This window comes from Heterodontus francisci, chromosome 46 (assembly GCF_036365525.1).
Source record: "Heterodontus francisci isolate sHetFra1 chromosome 46, sHetFra1.hap1, whole genome shotgun sequence".
In the NCBI taxonomy this organism is placed as follows: Eukaryota; Metazoa; Chordata; class Chondrichthyes; order Heterodontiformes; family Heterodontidae; genus Heterodontus; species Heterodontus francisci.
The window spans coordinates 15,449,636-15,467,061 of record NC_090416.1 but is presented as its reverse complement, the minus strand read 5'-3'; the positions used below and the strand labels follow the sequence as shown (position 1 = coordinate 15,467,061).

General features: G+C 53.8%; 1 protein-coding gene across 2 annotated transcripts; it reads left to right on the top strand.

The window, feature by feature from the left end:
* Window positions 1-3,444: 3,444 nt before the first annotated feature.
* mettl25b (methyltransferase like 25B) lies at window positions 3,445-17,248 on the top strand. 2 transcript variants are annotated; one of them, XM_068022801.1, is made up of 8 exons: window positions 3,445-4,313; window positions 5,722-5,837; window positions 9,805-10,036; window positions 10,809-10,871; window positions 11,007-11,150; window positions 11,796-12,385; window positions 14,756-14,940; window positions 15,420-17,248. In XM_068022801.1, exons 1-8 carry the CDS (start codon window positions 4,203-4,205, stop codon window positions 15,569-15,571), a joined length of 1,593 nt encoding a protein of 530 aa, XP_067878902.1. In that variant the 5' UTR covers window positions 3,445-4,202; the 3' UTR covers window positions 15,572-17,248. The 2 variants fall into 2 exon arrangements, with proteins under 2 accessions (XP_067878902.1, XP_067878903.1); XM_068022802.1 differs by lacking the exon at window positions 11,007-11,150.
* Window positions 17,249-17,426: the final 178 nt, after the last annotated feature.

Below are 17,426 nucleotides of genomic sequence, written 5' to 3'. Positions count from 1 at the left end.
TGGAGTGAGTGAGGGAGGGAGTGAGGGGGGGAGGAGGAGAGTGAGGGGGGGAGGAGGAGGAGTGAGTGAGGGAGTGGGGGGAGGAGTGAGTGAGGGGGGGGAGGAGGAGGAGTGAGTGAGGGAGTGGGGGGAGGAGTGAGTGAGTGAGGGGGGAGGAGTGAGTGAGGGGGAGGAGGAGTGAGTGAGGGGGGAGGAGTGAGTGAGGGAGGGGGGGAGGAGTGAGGGGGGAGGAGGAGGAGTGAGTGAGGGGGGAGGAGGAGTGAGTGAGGGGGGAGGAGGAGTGAGTGAGGGGGGGAGGAGGAGTGAGTGAGGGGGAGGAGGAGTGAGTGAGGGGGGAGGAGGAGTGAGTGAGGGGAGAGGAGTGGGGGGGAGGAGGAGGAGTGAGAGGGAGTGGGGGGAGGAGTGAGTGAGTGAGGGGGGGGAGGAGGAGTGAGTGAGGGGGGAGGAGGAGTGAGGGGGGGAGGAGGAGGAGTGAGTGAGTGAGGGGGGAGGAGGAGTGAGTGAGGGGGGGAGGAGGAATGAGTGAGGGGGGGAGGAGGAATGAGTGAGGGGGGGAGGAGGAGTGAGTGAGGGGGGGAGGAGGAGTGAGTGAGGGGGGGGAGGAGGAGTGAGTGAGGGGGGGAGGAGGAGTGAGTGAGGGGGGGAGGAGGAGTGAGTGAGGGGGGGAGGAGGAGTGAGTGAGGGGGGAGGAGGGAGTGGGGGAGGAGGGAGTGGGAAGGAGTGAGTGGGGGAGGAGTGAGTGGGGGGAGGAGTGAGTGAGTGAGGGAGGGAGTGGGGGAGGAGGGAGTGAGGGGGGGAGGAGTGAGTGAGGGAGTGGGGGGAGGAGTGAGTGAGTGAGGGGGGAGGAGTGAGTGAGGGGGGAGGAGTGAGTGAGTGAGGGGGGGGAGGAGTGAGTGAGTGAGGGGGGGAGGAGTGAGTGAGGGAGTGGGGGGAGGAGTGAGTGAGTGAGGGGGAGGAGTGAGTGAGGGAGGGGGGAGGAGTGAGTGAGGGAGGGGGGAGGAGTGAGGGAGGGGGGAGGAGGAGTGAGTGAGGGGGGGAGGAGTGAGTGAGGGAGGGGGAGGAGTGAGTGAGGGAGGGGGGAGGAGTGAGTGAGGGAGGGGGGAGGAGGAGTGAGTGAGGGGGGAGGAGGAGTGAGTGAGGGAGGGAGGGAGGAGGGGTGCGTGGGGAGGGAGGGAGGAGGGGGTGAGTGGGGGAGGGAGGGAGGGGTGAGTGGGGAGGGAGGAGGGGGTGAGTGGGGGAGGGAGGAGGGGGTGAGTGGGGGGAGGGAGGGAGGAGGGGGGTGAGTGGGGGAGGAAGGGAGGGGGTGAGTGGGGGAGGAAGGGAGGGGGATGGGGGAGGGAGGGGAGGGGAGGGAGGGAGGAGGAGGGGGGTGAGTGGGGAGGGAGGAGGGGGGTGAGTGGGGGAGGGAGGGAGGAGGGGGGTGAGTGGGGGAGGGAGGGAGGAGGGGGTGAGTGGGGGAGGGAGGGAGGAGGGGGTGAGTGGGGGAGGGAGGGAGGAGGGGTGCGTGGGGGAGGGAGGGAGGAGGGGGGTGAGTGGGGGAGGGAGGAGGGGGTGAGTGGGGAGGGAGGGAGGAGGGGGGTGAGTGGGGGAGGAAGGGAGGGGGTGAGTGGGGGAGGAAGGGAGGGGGTGAGTGGGGGAGGAAGGGAGGGGGATGGGGGAGGGAGGGAGGAGGAGGGGGGTGAGTGGGGGAGGGAGGAGGGGGGTGAGTGGGGGAGGAGGGGGATGGAGGCGAGGGAGGAGGGGGGTGAGTGGGGGAGGAGGGGGATGGGGGCGAGGGAGGAGGGGGGTGAGTGGGGGAGGAAGGGGATGGTGAGTGGGGGAGGAGGGGAATGGGGGAGGGATGGGGGGGAGGGTGGTGAGTGGCGGAGGGAGGAGGGGGAGTGGGGGGGAGGGGGGTGAGTGGGGGAGGAAGGGGATGGTGAGTGGGGGAGGAGGGGAATGGGGGAGGGATGGGGGGGAGGGTGGTGAGTGGCGGAGGGAGGGAGGAGGGGGTGAGTGGGGAGGAAGGGGTGGTGAGTGGGGGAGGAGGGGATGGGGAGGGATGGGGGGGAGGGTGGTGAGTGGGGGGGAGGAGGGGGTGAGTGGGGGAGGGGGGGGAGGGGGGTGAGTGGGGGGAGGGGGAGGGGGAGGGGGGTGAGGTGGGGGAGGGAGGGGGTGGTGGGGGGGAGGGGGGTGGTGGGGGGGGGAGGTGTGGGGGAGGAGGGGGATGGGGGAGGGAGGGAGGTGAGTGGGGAGGAGGGGGATGGGGGAGGGAGGAGGGGGGTGAGTGGGGGGGAGATGGGGGAGGAGGGAGGAGGGGGTGAGTGGGGGAGGGGGGGTGAGTGGGGGGGAGGGAGGTGGGTTAGGGGGGAGGGAGGTGGGGGAGTGGGGGGGTAGGGGGGAGTGGAGGAGGGCGGAGTGGGGGAGGAGGGGGTGAGTGGAGGAGGGGGGTGTGGTGGAGGGGGGTAGTGGGGGGAGGGAGGAGGAGGGGTGAGGGAGGGAGGAGGAGGGGTGAGGGAGGGAGGAGGGGGTGAGTGGGGAGGGTGGAGGGGGAGGGGGGTGAGTGGGGGAGGGAGGAGGAGGAGGGTGGTGGGGAGGAGGGGAGGGGTGAGTGGGGAGGGAGGAGGGGTGAGTAGGGAGGGAGGAGGAGGGGTGAGTGAGAGGGGGGTGAGTGAGGGAGGGGGAGGGGGGTGAGGGAGGGGGGGTGGTGGGTGAGGGGAGGGATGGAGGGTGAGTGGGGGAGGGGGGGTGGGAGCGGGGTGAGTGGGGGAGGGAGGAGGGGGGTGAGTGGGGGAGGGATGGAGGGTGAGTGGGGAGGGAGGGGGGGTGGGAGCGGGGTGAGTGGGGGAGGGGGGGGTGAGTGGGGGAGGGAGGGAGGAGGAGGGGGGGAGGGGGGTAAGTGGGGGAGGTAGGGGGAGTGGGGGAGGGATGAGGAGGGGGGAGTGAGGGGGGACTGAGGGAGGAGATGGGGGGACTGGGGGACGGAGGAGGTGGGGGGGGAGGGAGGAGGAGGAGGGCGGCGAGGGAGGGAGGAGGAGGGCGGCGGGGGAGTGTGGGAGGAGGAGGGGGAGTGAGGGAGGAGGAGGGGTGAATGAGGGAGGAGGGGGGAGTGAGTGAGGGAAGAGGGGGGTGATCGAGGGGGGGAGGAGGGGGCGAGCGAGGGAGGAGGAGGGTGCGCGAGCGAGGGAGGAGGGGGCGAGGGACGAGGGGTGCGAGCGAGGGAGGGATGGAGGAGTGAGGGAGGGGGAGAAGGGAGTAAGGAGGGTGAGGGACGATGGTGAGGAGGCAGGGGGATGGAGTGAGGACAGGAGGAGGGAGGAGGAGAGAGTGAGCGGAGGTAGGAGGAGGGAGTGAGGGAGGTGGAGCTGAGGGGAGGTGGAGGGTGTGATGGGATTAGGGTGTGAGTGAGGGATGTGGAGATGAGGGGAGGTGGAGGTGCGAGAGATGGAGATGAGGAGAGGAGGGAGTGAGGGGTGTGGGAGAGGAGTGTTTGGAGTTTGAGGAAGGGAAAGTCAGATCTCTGATCCCTGGGTGCGGGTGGCTCTGTTTGAGGGAGGTTTAATCGTTATTAGGGTCAGTTTGAGAGCAGGATGAGCGGCCAGTGTATTTTTTAATCACTCATTCCTGTGATGTGGGCATTTATTGCCCTTCTCTTATTAACCCAACTAAATGGCTCACTGACTGGGCCACATCAGAGGCCAGTTCAAATTCAGCCAGCTTCATGTTGGACTGCAGTTATTTCACAAGCACCTTTCACCGCCTCAGGATGTTCCAAAGTACTTTGCAGCCAGTGAAGTACCTGTGAAGTCTGGGCACTGTTGTAATGTAGGAAACACGGCAGCCAATTTGCGCACAGCAAGATCCCACAAACAGCAATCTGATAATGACCCAGTTCACCTGTTTTTAATTGATGTTGGTTGAAGGATAAATATTGGCCCCAGGACACTGGGTCCCTCAGTACTGACCCTCCGACAGTGCGGCACTCCCTCAGTACTGACCCTCCGACAGTGCGGCACTCCCTCAGTACCGACCCTCCGACAGTGCGGCGCTCCCTCAGTACCGACCCTCTCTCAGCACTGGCACTCCCTCAGTACTGACCCTCTCTCAGCACTGGCACTGGGAGTTTCGGCCTGGATTTTGTGTTCGGTTTATAAACTCCGTTGACACCCTGCTGCTCTGTCTCCTCGTTGCAGTGTTCTCTCTGGTGCTGATCTGAAGCGGGAATGCCATTAGCTGAGTGCCACCAGCGGACCTTTGAGCAGCAGAAGCAGAGAGCTGCGGACATCGTGCGCCTGCTTTCCACGTACTCCCACGTCCTGGACTCGTATGTGATAGTAAGTTGGTGTCTTGGAATGGCCAGACTCAAACACCCCTGAGCTTCCATTGTCAGGCTGCTTGTCGCTGGAATAAAATTTTGCATCATTTGACCCCGAGCCACGTCAGGAGATATCAGGGACGGGCGACCAGAAGCTGGGTCGAAGAGGTCGGTTTTAAGGAGCGTCTTAAAGGAGGAGAGAGAGGCGGATAGGTTTAGGGAGGGAATTCCAGAGCTTAGGGCCCCCAGGCAGCTGAAGGCACGGCCGCCAATGGTGGAGCGATGGGAATCGGGGTCGGGGGGGGGGGGGAGATGCGTGAGAGGCTGGAATTGGGGGAGCGCGGAGATCTCAGAGGGTGGTAGGGACTGGAGGAGGTTACAGAGATAGGGAGAGGACGAGGCAATGGAGGGGATTTGAACACGAGGATGAGAATTTTAAATCCTCATGAAGTGCGGCACTGACCCGTACAGGACCAGTCTCGATGCCCGGTCGGAGCTGGCTTAGCTAATTTCCGAGTGGTCACAGCACCTCAGAGTGACCCTGGCTGAGGACAGCGAGAAAATGAGGCAAGGTGTCTGCTCCTGGAAGGTGCGGGGGACAGGCGGGGTGTGGGGGGCGGGGGGGGGTGGCGCGTGAATGTCAGGTGCGGACACAATCAGGCTTCGGAGAAACTGACCGCACGGAAGGACGCCATTTGGCCCCTCGTGCCTGTGCTGGCCCTTTGAAAGGGCAGTTGTGCTCGGTCCCACACCTCTGGTTATTAATCCACTCACCCAGAGGGAGTAGTTTTTCCCGATTTACTCTTGTTAAAACCTCCCATCATCTTGCCAACCTCTATTAAGTCACCTCCTAACCTGCACTAAGGAGAACAGGCCTAGTTTTACCAACCTCTCCTCAAAGCTGAAGTTGTTCATCCGTGGTAATATCCGGGTAAACCTCCTCTGTTCCCTTTCCAAGGCCTGGCCATCTTGCCTGAAGTGTGGTGCCCAGAATTGTCCACAATATCTACCCCTCTATCCCATTCCCATTAGAGGTAGATTTGGTTCCGGGATGATGTCCGGAAGCACTTCTTCAGACAAAGGAGAGAGAAATCAGGAACACTCTTCCCTCAAAAGCTGTCGACTCTGGGGTGGGGAGGGGGGAAAACGATACAATTGAAGATGTCAAAACTAAGATTGATAGCTTTGTGTTAGGGAAGGGGATGAAGGTGGTAGGTGGAGTTCAGATACGGATTGGCCATGATCTAATTGAATGGTGGGACAGACAGGAGGGGCTGAATGGCCTCCTCCCGTTCCTATGTCTTGGGACATTGATTAAGAATATTTAATACACATAACGTTCTATTTAATTTCCATCGTCGCTCCTCACATCTGTTGCTGCACGACAGCTAATTATTTTTCTCTCCTATTCCCGTACCGTTTCTTAGGAATTTTTCAGTGAAAACCTATGGGAGAAGGTGCCCCGTTCCTGGCACATGACACTGTCCAATCTGACCACCTCACAGTTGTCAACACTGCTGCTGGAACAAGGACCTTGTGTTCGGTAAGGAATGGTGTCAGACCCTGGGCCAGAGACGACAACCACGACGACAACAACAACAACTTGCACTTCTACAGCACCTTGAACGTAGATAAAACGTCCCAAGCTGCATCACAGGAGTGTAATCAAACAAAATCTGTTTGCTGCAGTGCACTGTTTAAATGGATTCTGTAGACTGTTTGCTGTAGTGTGCTGTTTAAATAGACTCTGTAGACTGATTGCTACAGTGTACTGTTTAAATAGACTCTGTAGACTGATTGCGACAGTGTACTGTTTAAATAGACTCTGTAGACTGATTGCTACAGTGTGCTGTTTATGTAGACTCTGTAGACTGATTGCGACAGTGTACTGTTTAAATGGACTCTGTAGACTATTTGCTTTAGTGTGCTGTTTATGTAGACTCTGTAGACTGATTGCTACAGGGTACTGTTTAAATGGACTCTGTAGACTATTTGCTTTAGTGTGCTGTTTATGTAGACTCTGTAGACTGATTGCTACAGGGTACTGTTTAAATGGATTCTGTAGACTGTTTGCTACAGTGTACTGTTTAAATAGACTCTGTAGACTGATTGCGACAGTGTACTGTTTAAATGGACTCTGTAGACTATTTGCTTTAGTGTGCTGTTTATGTAGACTCTGTAGACTGATTGCTACAGTGCACTGTTTAAATGGACTCTGTAGACTGATTGCTACAGGGTACTGTTTAAATGGATTCTGTAGACTGTTTGCTACAGTGTACTGTTTAAATGGACTCTGTAGACTATTTGCTTTAGTGTGCTGTTTATGTAGACTCTGTAGACTGATTGCTACAGGGTACTGTTTAAATGGACTCTGTAGACTATTTGCTTTAGTGTGCTGTTTATGTAGACTCTGTAGACTGATTGCTACAGGGTACTGTTTAAATGGACTCTGTAGACTATTTGCTTTAGTGTGCTGTTTATGTAGACTCTGTAGACTGATTGCTACAGGGTACTGTTTAAATGGACTCTGTAGACTGATTGCTACAGTGTACTGTTTAAATGGACTCTGTAGACTATTTGCTTTAGTGTGCTGTTTATGTAGACTCTGTAGACTGATTGCTACAGGGTACTGTTTAAATGGACTCTGTAGACTATTTGCTTTAGTGTGCTGTTTATGTAGACTCTGTAGACTGATTGCTACAGGGTACTGTTTAAATGGATTCTGTAGACTGTTTGCTACAGTGTACTGTTTAAATAGACTCTGTAGACTGATTGCGACAGTGTACTGTTTAAATGGACTCTGTAGACTATTTGCTTTAGTGTGCTGTTTATGTAGACTCTGTAGACTGATTGCTACAGTGCACTGTTTAAATGGACTCTGTAGACTGATTGCTACAGGGTACTGTTTAAATGGATTCTGTAGACTGTTTGCTACAGTGTACTGTTTAAATAGACTCTGTAGACTGATTGCTACAGTGTACTGTTTAAATGGACTCTGTAGACTATTTGCTTTAGTGTGCTGTTTATGTAGACTCTGTAGACTGATTGCTACATGGTACTGTTTAAATGGACTCTGTAGACTATTTGCTTTAGTGTGCTGTTTATGTAGACTCTGTAGACTGATTGCTACAGGGTACTGTTTAAATGGACTCTGTAGACTATTTGCTTTAGTGTGCTGTTTATGTAGACTCTGTAGACTGATTGCTACAGTGCACTGTTTAAATGGATTCTGTAGACTGTTTGCTACAGTGTGCTGTTTATGTAGACTCTGTAGACTGATTGCTACAGGGTACTGTTAAATGGATTCTGTAGACTGTTTGCTACAGTGTACTGTTTAAATGGACTCTGTAGACTATTTGCTTTAGTGTGCTGTTTATGTAGACTCTGTAGACTGATTGCTACAGTGTACTGTTTAAATGGATTCTGTAGACTGTTTGCTACAGTGTGCTGTTTATGTAGACTCTAGACTGATTGCTACAGGGTACTGTTTAAATGGACTCTGTAGACTGATTGCTACAGTGTACTGTTTAAATAGACTCTGTAGACTGATTGCTCCAATGTGCTGTTTAAATAGACTCTGTAGACTATTTGCTTTAGTGTGCTGTTTGATTAGACTCTGTAGACTGCTGTAGTGTGCTGTTTAAATAGACTCTGTAGACTGATTGCTACAGGGTACTGTTTAAATAGACTCTGTAGACTGATTGCTACAGTGTGCTGTTTAAATAGACTCTGTAGACTGATTGCTCCAATGTGCTGTTTAAATAGACTCTGTAGACTATTTGCTTTAGTGTGCTGTTTGATTAGACTCTGTAGACTGCTGTAGTGTGCTGTTTAAATAGACTCTGTAGACTGATTGCTACAGGGTACTGTTTAAATAGACTCTGTAGACTGATTGCTACAGGGTACTGTTTAAATGGACTCTGTAGACTGTTTGCTGTAGTGTGCTATTTAAATAGACTCTGTGGACTGATTGCTACAGTGTACTGTTTAAATAGACTCTGTAGACTGATTGCTACAGTGTGCTGTTTAAATAGACTCTGTAGACTGATTGCTACAGGGTACTGTTTAAATTTACTCTGTCGACTGATTGCTACAGTGTACTGTTTAAATGGACTCTAGACTGATTGCTACAGTGTACTGTTTAAATAGACTCTGTAGACTGTTTGCTGTAGTGTGCTGTTTATGTAGACTCTGTAGACTGATTGCTACAGTGTACTGTTTAAATGGACTCTGTAGACTATTTGCTTTAGTTCGCTATTTAAATAGACTCTGTAGACTGATTGCTACAGTGTACTGTTTAAATGGACTCTGTAGACTATTTGCTTTAGTGTGCTGTTTAAATAGACTCTGTAGACTGTTTGCTTTAGTGTGCTGTTTAAATAGACTCTGTAGACGGATTGCTACAGGGTACTGTTTAAATGGACTCTGTAGACTGCTACAGTGTACTGTTTAAATAGACTCCAGACTGATTGCTACAGTGTACTGTTTAAATGGATTCTGTAGACTGTTTGCTACAGTGTGCTGTTTATGTAGACTCTAGACTGATTGCTACAGGGTACTGTTTAAATGGACTCTGTAGACTGATTGCTACAGTGTACTGTTTAAATAGACTCTGTAGACTGTTTGCTACAGTGTGCTGTTTAAATGGACTCTGTAGACTGATTGCTACAGTGTACTGTTTAAATAGACTCTGTAGACTATTTGCTTTAGTGTGCTGTTTGATTAGACTCTGTAGACTGCTGTAGTGTGCTGTTTAAATAGACTCTGTAGACTGTTTGCTTTAGTGTGCTGTTTAAATAGACTCTGTAGACTGTTTGCTTTAGTGTGCTGTTTAAATAGACTCTGTAGACGGATTGCTACAGGGTACTGTTTAAATGGACTCTGTAGACTGCTACAGTGTACTGTTTAAATAGACTCCAGACTGATTGCTACAGTGTACTGTTTAAATAGACTCTGTAGACTGATTGCTACAGTGTACTGTTTAAATAGACTCTGTAGACTGATTGCTACAGTGTACTGTTTAAATAGACTCTGTAGACTGATTGCTACAGTGTACTGTTTAAATGGACTCTGTAGACTGTTTGCTTTAGTGTGCTGTTTAAATGGACTTTGTTTCCTATAAATCAGACTGTTTGCCATAAATCCCATCCTGCCACAGTTGCTGACACAGTAGTGCCAATAGACACTCTGCTTATTTATACCCCGAGATGGACAATATGAGATGGCTTGCTATCTATTCTAAGTTGATTGTCGGGTGACCTTTGTGACATATACTACACCACGTGCAGAAGACAATCTTGCAGGGTTATAAACATCCCACCTTAACAGGACAAATACAGAGAAAACTGGCTCTAATTCTTGACAGTAACCTTTTTGTTTTTAGTGACACCTGAATCGGGTGAGGTATCGGGAGGCTAATCACCTGTGTGCTGAGGTTTGGAAAAATAATGAGACAGAAAACCATTCACGCAACCTCTCTTTCTCTCTCTCTCTCTGCTTTCTCTTCCCAGACACGAGTCGGTGTGGCCGCTGTCACTGCTGGCGTACAGGGCGGCCGCTCACGCGCTGGCCTTCTCCCGCCAACCCCGGGGCGGCCCGTCCCCTCTGCCGGCCGCGGCACCAGGAGCAGAATGTGGGCCGGAGGAATTCCGAGCCAACAGGAGCCAGAGCTCGAGGCTGAGCCACCACTTCCGGAGGCACGTCAAGCCAAAAAAGCAGCACGAGATCCGGAGACTGGGCGCGGTAAGGGGCACGTCTGGGCGATGGGTGGCACCGGAAACAGTCAGCGGCGGGTGACGGGAGAAAGACGCGATGCCGGGAAGGGCCGGAGTCAATCACCAGTGCTACCAGCCGATGAAATAGAATCGACCGACTACTTTGCCCAGATCAGCTAACTCACTGCTGCCGTAACCGCCATTTATTTCCCATCCCTAGTTGTCCAAACTGACTGGGTCTTTAGACCACTTCAGAGGGAGGTTCATAGGAAATAGGACTCTTCTGACTCAAAACGGGGGACCACTGGTGTGGCCTCAGCTGGAGTATTGTGTCCAATTCCGGGCCCCGTGCTTTAGGACAGATGTCGTCCAGGCCTTGGAGAGGGTCCGGAGGAGAATGGGACCAGGGATGAGGGAATTCAGTTAATGTGGAGAGACTGGGAGAAGCTGGGATTGTTCTCCTTAGAGCAGAGAAGGTTAAGAGAAGATTTAATCGGGGCGTTCAAAATCAGGAAGGATTTTAATAAGAGTCAATAAGGAGAAACTGTTTCCAGTGGCAGGAGGGTCAGTAACCAGAGGGACACGGATTGAAGATAATGTCGGGAGATGTACATTGGAGTGTCGCTTGGTGGCATAAAGTGTGGTTGAAGATCTGTATGATTATGGGGTTGGCTGGCAGATGCAGAATACGTTGACAGACTGTTACTGGCGTAACTGGTAGATGGTCAGTAGACTGAAATAGAAACTGCGGTGGGCTGGGCGGCAGATCATTAAAATGTCCCTTTTCACTCTCCCAACAGCTGGTAAAGAAGCTATGTGATGCCACCGGGTGTGAGCGTGTGGTTGACGTTGGATCTGGGCAGGTACAGTAGTCCACACAAACATAAGGTACACGCTCTGGGATTGTATTTACACTCCCAAAAAATACTACCGGAGACTGAGCCCCTCACTCCGTCTGACCCCCACCCCCCCCCCCCGTCGCTCTGTTTCCCCTCCAGGGCCACTTGTCTCGCTACCTTGCGTTTGGGCACGGGCTGCGCCTCACTGGGGTGGAAGCAGGGAAGGAGCTCGTCGCCACGGCCATTGAGTTTGACAGGCAGCTGCTGCTGAGCCTGCGCAAAGAAGCTGCAAGGAAACCAAAGGTGAGAAAATGCTGGATTTTGTGATTGCGGATGAGGGCATGTGTGGGTTGGAACAGTGAGGGGCGGGGGGGGCGGGGGGCGGTGGTGACCATGCTACAGACCTCAGCAGTTTAACAAGATCCGTCTGATCCATTGGCCTCAAGCAGTGGAGAAGGACAAGTGGAGAAAGACTAGCAACACCAGTAGCATGGTGTACGTCTCCGAGCAACACCAGTAGCATGGTGTACGTCTCCGAGCAACACCAGTAGCATGGTGTAGGTCTCCGAGCAACACCAGTAGCATGGTGTAGGTCTCCGAGCAACACCAGTAGCATGGTGTACATCTCCGAGCAACACCAGTAGCATGGTGTACGTCTCCGAGCAACACCAGTAGCATGGTGTAGGTCTCCGAGCAACACCAGTAGCATGGTGTACGTCTCCGAGCAACACCAGTCGCATGGTGTACGTCTCCGAGCAACACCAGTAGCATGGTGTACGTCTCCTAGCAACACCAGTAGCCTGGTGTGCATCTCCTGAGCTGGCATGGTGCTGTGAACCTGTATCCCAGCTGGAGGCAGTGTCAATTTGATGGACGGGAGGGAGGGATACCCTGGCGGGTTGGTATGTCTATCACAAAGTGATGAGAATGTAACTCTTTTGTGTGCAGAGTGACGACAGCCAGGAGACCCCCAGCACCGGGGACCCCTGCATCCGGCTGCCCCGGCACCTGGTGGGGTGGGTGGACACCACGGCGCCGTGGGAGGACTTCCTTCAGCTGCTGGAGTCGGAGGGCAGCCCCGAGCAGGGGGGGGAGGGCAGCGGCTGGTGGAGGCGTGGCGACCCCTTTGTGCTGACGGGGCTCCACGCCTGCGGGGACCTGGGCCCCGCCGCCCTGCGGCACTTCGCCCACTGCCCCAGCATCCTGGGCATCACCGCCGTCTCCTGCTGCTACATGAAGGCGACCACCGCGGCTGACCCCGCAGCCCCTCCCCCGGCGGGGGCCTCTGAGAGCGGGCACGGCTACCCCATGAGCAGCTGGGTCCGGGGGCTGCCCGGGCACGGGCTGCCGTACAAGCTGCGCGAGCTGGCCTGCCACGCCATCGAGGACTACGCGGAGCGACTGAAAGGGGAGGGCGCCGGGCTCCGGGTCCACTGCTACCGTGCCGTGCTGGAGACCATCATCAGGCAGCTGGACTCCTCGCTCCGGCGACCGGGGGTGCAGACCACCAAGAAGGCCCACCTGCTCCCGTTTGAAGAGTAAGAAAACTAATTTTTGCAGCAAACAACCTGCCCCATTCACATCATTCGGAAAAGGTCCCAAGAGACCTCTTGGGAAGGCGAGCAAAGAATCGACACATTGAGGAGATATTGGGAGAGGAAAGCTTAGTTTCAAGTGGCATCCTAAAGGAGGAAGAGAGAGAGAGAGACGGAGAGATTTAGGGAGGGAATTCCAGAGCTTAGGACCCCAGGCAGCTGAAGGCACGGCCGCCAATGGTGGAACAGTAGAAATTAAGGATGCGCAAGAGGCTGGAATATGAGGAGCGCAGAGATCTCGGAGGGGTGTAGGGGCTGGAGGAGGTTACAGCGATCGGGAGGGGTGTAGGGGCTGGAGGAGGTTACAGCGATCGGGAGGGTTGTAGGGGCTGGAGGAGGCTACACAGATAGGGAGGGGTGTAGGGGCTGGAGGAGGTTTCAGAGATCGGGAGGGTTGTAGGGGCTGGAGGAGGTTACACAGATAGGGAGGGGTGTAGGGGCTGGTGGAGGTTTCAGAGATCGGGAGGGTTGTAGGGGCTGGAGGAGGTGACACAGATAGGGAGGGGTGTAGGGGCTGGAGGAGGTTACAGCGATCGGGAGGGGTGTAGGGGCTGGAGGAGATTACAGCGATCGGGAGGGGTGTAGGGGCTGGAGGAGGTTACACAGATAGGGAGGGGTGTAGGGGCTGGAGGAGGTTTCAGAGATCGGGAGGGTTGTAGGGGCTGGAGGAGGTTACAGCGATCGGGAGGGTTGTAGGGGCTGGAGGAGGTTACACAGATAGGGAGGGGTGTAGGGGCTGGAGGAGGTTACAGCGATCGGGAGGGGTGTAGGGGCTGGAGGAGGTTACAGCGATCGGGAGGGGTGTAGGGGCTGGAGGAGGTTACACAGATAGGGAGGGGTGTAGGGGCTGGAGGAGGTTTCAGAGATCGGGAGGGGTGTAGGGGCTGGAGGAGGTTACACAGATAGGGAGGGGTGTAGGAGCTGGAGGAGGTTACAGCGATCGGGAGGGGTGTAGGGGCTGGAGGAGGTTACAGCGATCAGGAGGGGTGTAGGGGCTGGAGGAGGTTACACAGATAGGGAGGGGTGTAGGGGCTGGAGGAGGTTTCAGAGATCGGGAGGGTTGTAGGGGCTGGAGGAGGTTACAGCGATCGGGAGGGGTGTAGGGGCTGGAGGAGGTTACAGCGATCGGGAGGGGTGTAGGGGCTGGAGGAGGTTACACAGATAGGGAGGGGTGTAGGGGCTGGAGGAGGTTACACAGATAGGGAGGGGTGTAGGGGCTGGAGGAGGTTACACAGATAGGGAAGGGGTGTAGGGGCTGGAGGAGGTTACAGCGATCGGTAGGGGCTGGAGGAGGTTACAGCGATCGGGAGGGGTGTAGGGGCTGGAGGAGGTTACACAGATAGGGAGGGGTGTAGGGGCTGGAGGAGGTTACACAGATAGGGAAGGGGCCATGGAGGGATTTGAACACAAGGATGAGAATTTTAAAATCGAGGTATTGCTGAACCAGGAGGCCGTGTAGGTCACTGAGTACAGAGGGTGATGGGTGAATGGGACGTTTGCACAACACAAACCCAAGAAGGTCTGTTCTGTTAGTTTTTCGGGACTACCCTTCATTTCAGTGCAGGTTTAAGGACCGGGAAATACAGGGACATCTGATTAAGGATTTACAATGATAGACACAACTCCAATAAGAGGCTAGTCATCTCCCCTTGATGTTCAGTGGCATTGCCATGGGGGTTACCATTGACCAGAAACTGAACTGGACCAGCCACATCAATACTGTGCTACAGGAGCAGGTCAAAGGCTGGGAATTCTGCAGCGAGTAACTCACCTCCTGACTTCCCAAAGCGTATTCACCATCTAGATGGCACAAGTCGGGAGTGTGATGGAATACTCTCCACTTGCCTGGATGGGTGCAGCTCCAACAACACTCAAGAAGCTCGACACCATCCAGGACAAAGCAGCCCACTTGATTGGCATCCCATCTACAAACATTCACTCCCTCCGCCATCCACGCATAGCAGCAGCAGTGTGTACCATCTACAAGATGCACTGCAGCAACTCACCAAGGCTCCATAGAGAGCACATTCCAAACCCACGACCTCTACCACCTAGGAGGAGATGGTGAGCTGACGCATGGGAACACCACCACCTGCAAGTTCCCCTCCAAGCCACACACCATCCTGACTTGGAACTATATCGCTATTCCTTCACTGTTGCTGGGTCAAAACCCGCCCCTGAGACTGCCCACCTGGTTTCCAGTGAGTGTCAGCAGCCGCGGGAGCTATGGAGAGCAGGGAATCACAGGCTCCATACATTAACACCCTCCCTACCACCACCGCCACCCAGCTCCCTCTGATATTCTTTCCACAGCTATGCCCGTGCTGGCCTGCAGAAGCTGGGTTTGGACTCAGGAGCCCAATGGGACACCAGCGTGGTGCAGTCGATGCTGGCACAGGAGGGGAAGGTGGTGGCCTATTACTGCCTGAACCTGCTGCTGGCCCCAGTGATCGAGAGCCTCATCCTCCTCGACCGAGTCATCTACCTGAAGGAGCAAGGTAAAGCAGCGGGGGGGGGCGGGGGGGAGAATACCGGCCGGCTAGCAGTAAATAAGATCTTTTCTCTGGAAAAGGGAAGGCTGAGGGGGGGACCCATTAAGATTATGAAAGGGTGCAATAGGGTCAATGTGGAGATGATGTTTCCACTTGTGGGGGGAGACCAGAACTAGGGAGCCATCAATATAAGACAGTCACTAATAAATCCATTGGGGATTTCAGGGGAAACCTCTTTCCCCAGAGAATGGTGAGAACTCGCTACCACAGGGAGTCGTTGAGGGGAATAGCAGAGATACATTTAATGGGGAAGCTGGATAAACACGAGGTAGAAAGGAATAGAAAGATATGGGGATAGGGTGAGATGAAGAAGGGGGGAGGGCGGGCAGTTGGGAGCCCAGCTGTTGACACCAGCAAAAAATAGTTTCTCCCTGTCTACCCTGTCCATTTTCCTTTAATCGTCTGCCTTTAAATTCTCGTTCTAGGCTTTCAGTGTGAGCTGCTCCCTTTGTTCGACCCCGCGTTCTCCCCCAGGAACTTTGTGCTGGTGGCGGCAAAGGTCGCAGGCCAGCTCAGCGACTTCCTCGGCCCGGAAGAGGGCTCCGGGTGTGCTGATCGAGGTGCCGCCAGGCCGTGAACTTTGATCCGCACGGGGGAAAACGGGCAAGGGGGAGCAGTGTGGCGGTCGAGGGGACGATCCGCACACCCGACCGACACGCTCCAATCCCGGCTCTTAACGGACGAGGTTGCCCGTCGGTGAGCAAGATCCCCGACTCTGGAACTGAAATACCGTCCCTACTGCGTCGGGAGCTGAGGGAGTTAGCTTGAGGTGTATGTGTGTGAGCGTCTACAGAGAGCCAACATGGACTTGATGGGCCGAATGGCATTCCGTTGCACCTCGACAGATACTTTCCACGTGCCAACAGTCTCAGAGCTGTGGGCGAACAAAGGAATTTGGGACTCCAGGTACATAAGTCGTCCGGAGACATGAGTTCAAATCCTCCCCACAGCAGCTGGGGAATTTAAACATTGTTAATTAAATAAATCAGAAATAAAGAGCTACTCTCAGTATTGGTGACCGTGTAACGAGCAGATTGGCATAAAAACCCATCTGGTTCACTAATGTCCTTTAGGGAAGGAAATCTGCCCTCCTTACCCGGTCTGGCCTACACGTGACTCCAGATACACAGTAGTTGACTCTTCACTGCCCTCGGAAACGGAGTCACTCCTTTGTTTTAGGAATGGGTAATAAATGGTGCTCTTGCCGGTGATGCCCACAGCCTGTGAATTAACTTTAAATAAAAAAGCCTTTATTGCAAGAGGGGTTACAAAGACAAGGAAGTCAGGCGTCAGTTATAGAGTCTCGGTCAGGCCCTATCTGGAGTAACTGGATCAGTTACTGGGAGAGGGTGCAGAGTGCTGATTCACCAGAATGATGCTGGTGTCAAGCTCATGCAAGCAGCAATTATGAAATAGATAAAATGAACGGAGGAATTGAACCCCAAAATGGAGACGCTTTCTGCAAGTCAAAATGGAGTAAGAGGTCAGGTAACCTCTCCTGTACCACGAATGCACGTGGTAACTGCTGGAACTCTGAACCAAGACATCATGTCTGGTCAAGTGCTCGAGAAATGGCCCATTCTATGTTAATGGCGACCTTTTTCAACCAGTTGGACTTGCAATGATTTTCCCGATATGGAATCTCCAGACTCAAATTCAGGATAATAGGTGTGAAGGGGGGAAAAAAACCACCACTATATCAAAATGGCATAGAGATGAGCAACATCCAAATCCATTCTCCAACAACAGCCACACCATCCAACCATTTATGAAAACACAGTGAGGGAGAAATCTTGGTCACCTGACAGAAACCAAGGCTCTGATAAGGAGGTTCTAATAAGACATATTACAAGGCGGAAAGCCGGGAGGCTGAGAGAGAGATCTATTCCAGCAAAGAAGGCCCTTTCCTAATACCATTTTAAAACTTCCTGGAGGCAGAGGTGGAAGATGACCTGAGAGATTCTAACAGGATTTTCCACCATCTGACTGTGACTGAGATTTAACCAAAAAAGGTCTGCAGTAAAGCATCCGTCCACTCAAAACTTTCCAAGCTTGACTTCAGTGAACCAGGAAAAGGAAATGCAGGCCTGCACCGTTTAAATTTTCCTCCCGGGAAAACAAACAAGGTTTCACAATAAACTCTTTTTAGAAATACCAGACCTAAATGCATGCTGTCTTTTAATCTACATCTTTTCATGTGTGCAGGTGAAGTTGCACATTTTCAGGTTTTGGTGAATAAACATTTATCTTTAAACCTATGAGAAAACCTGTCATTTCTCTGTTTACTGACTGCTAAAACGCCCAAGGGTTAAGACACTATTCTGATTAAAAACTCACTGTCTTCAGTCAATTGAGAGGTGAAAAGAGAAACCACTGCTGTCATTTTGCACCTGTCCGTAACACTGGGGATAAAAAGGTTAAACTTTGAGAAG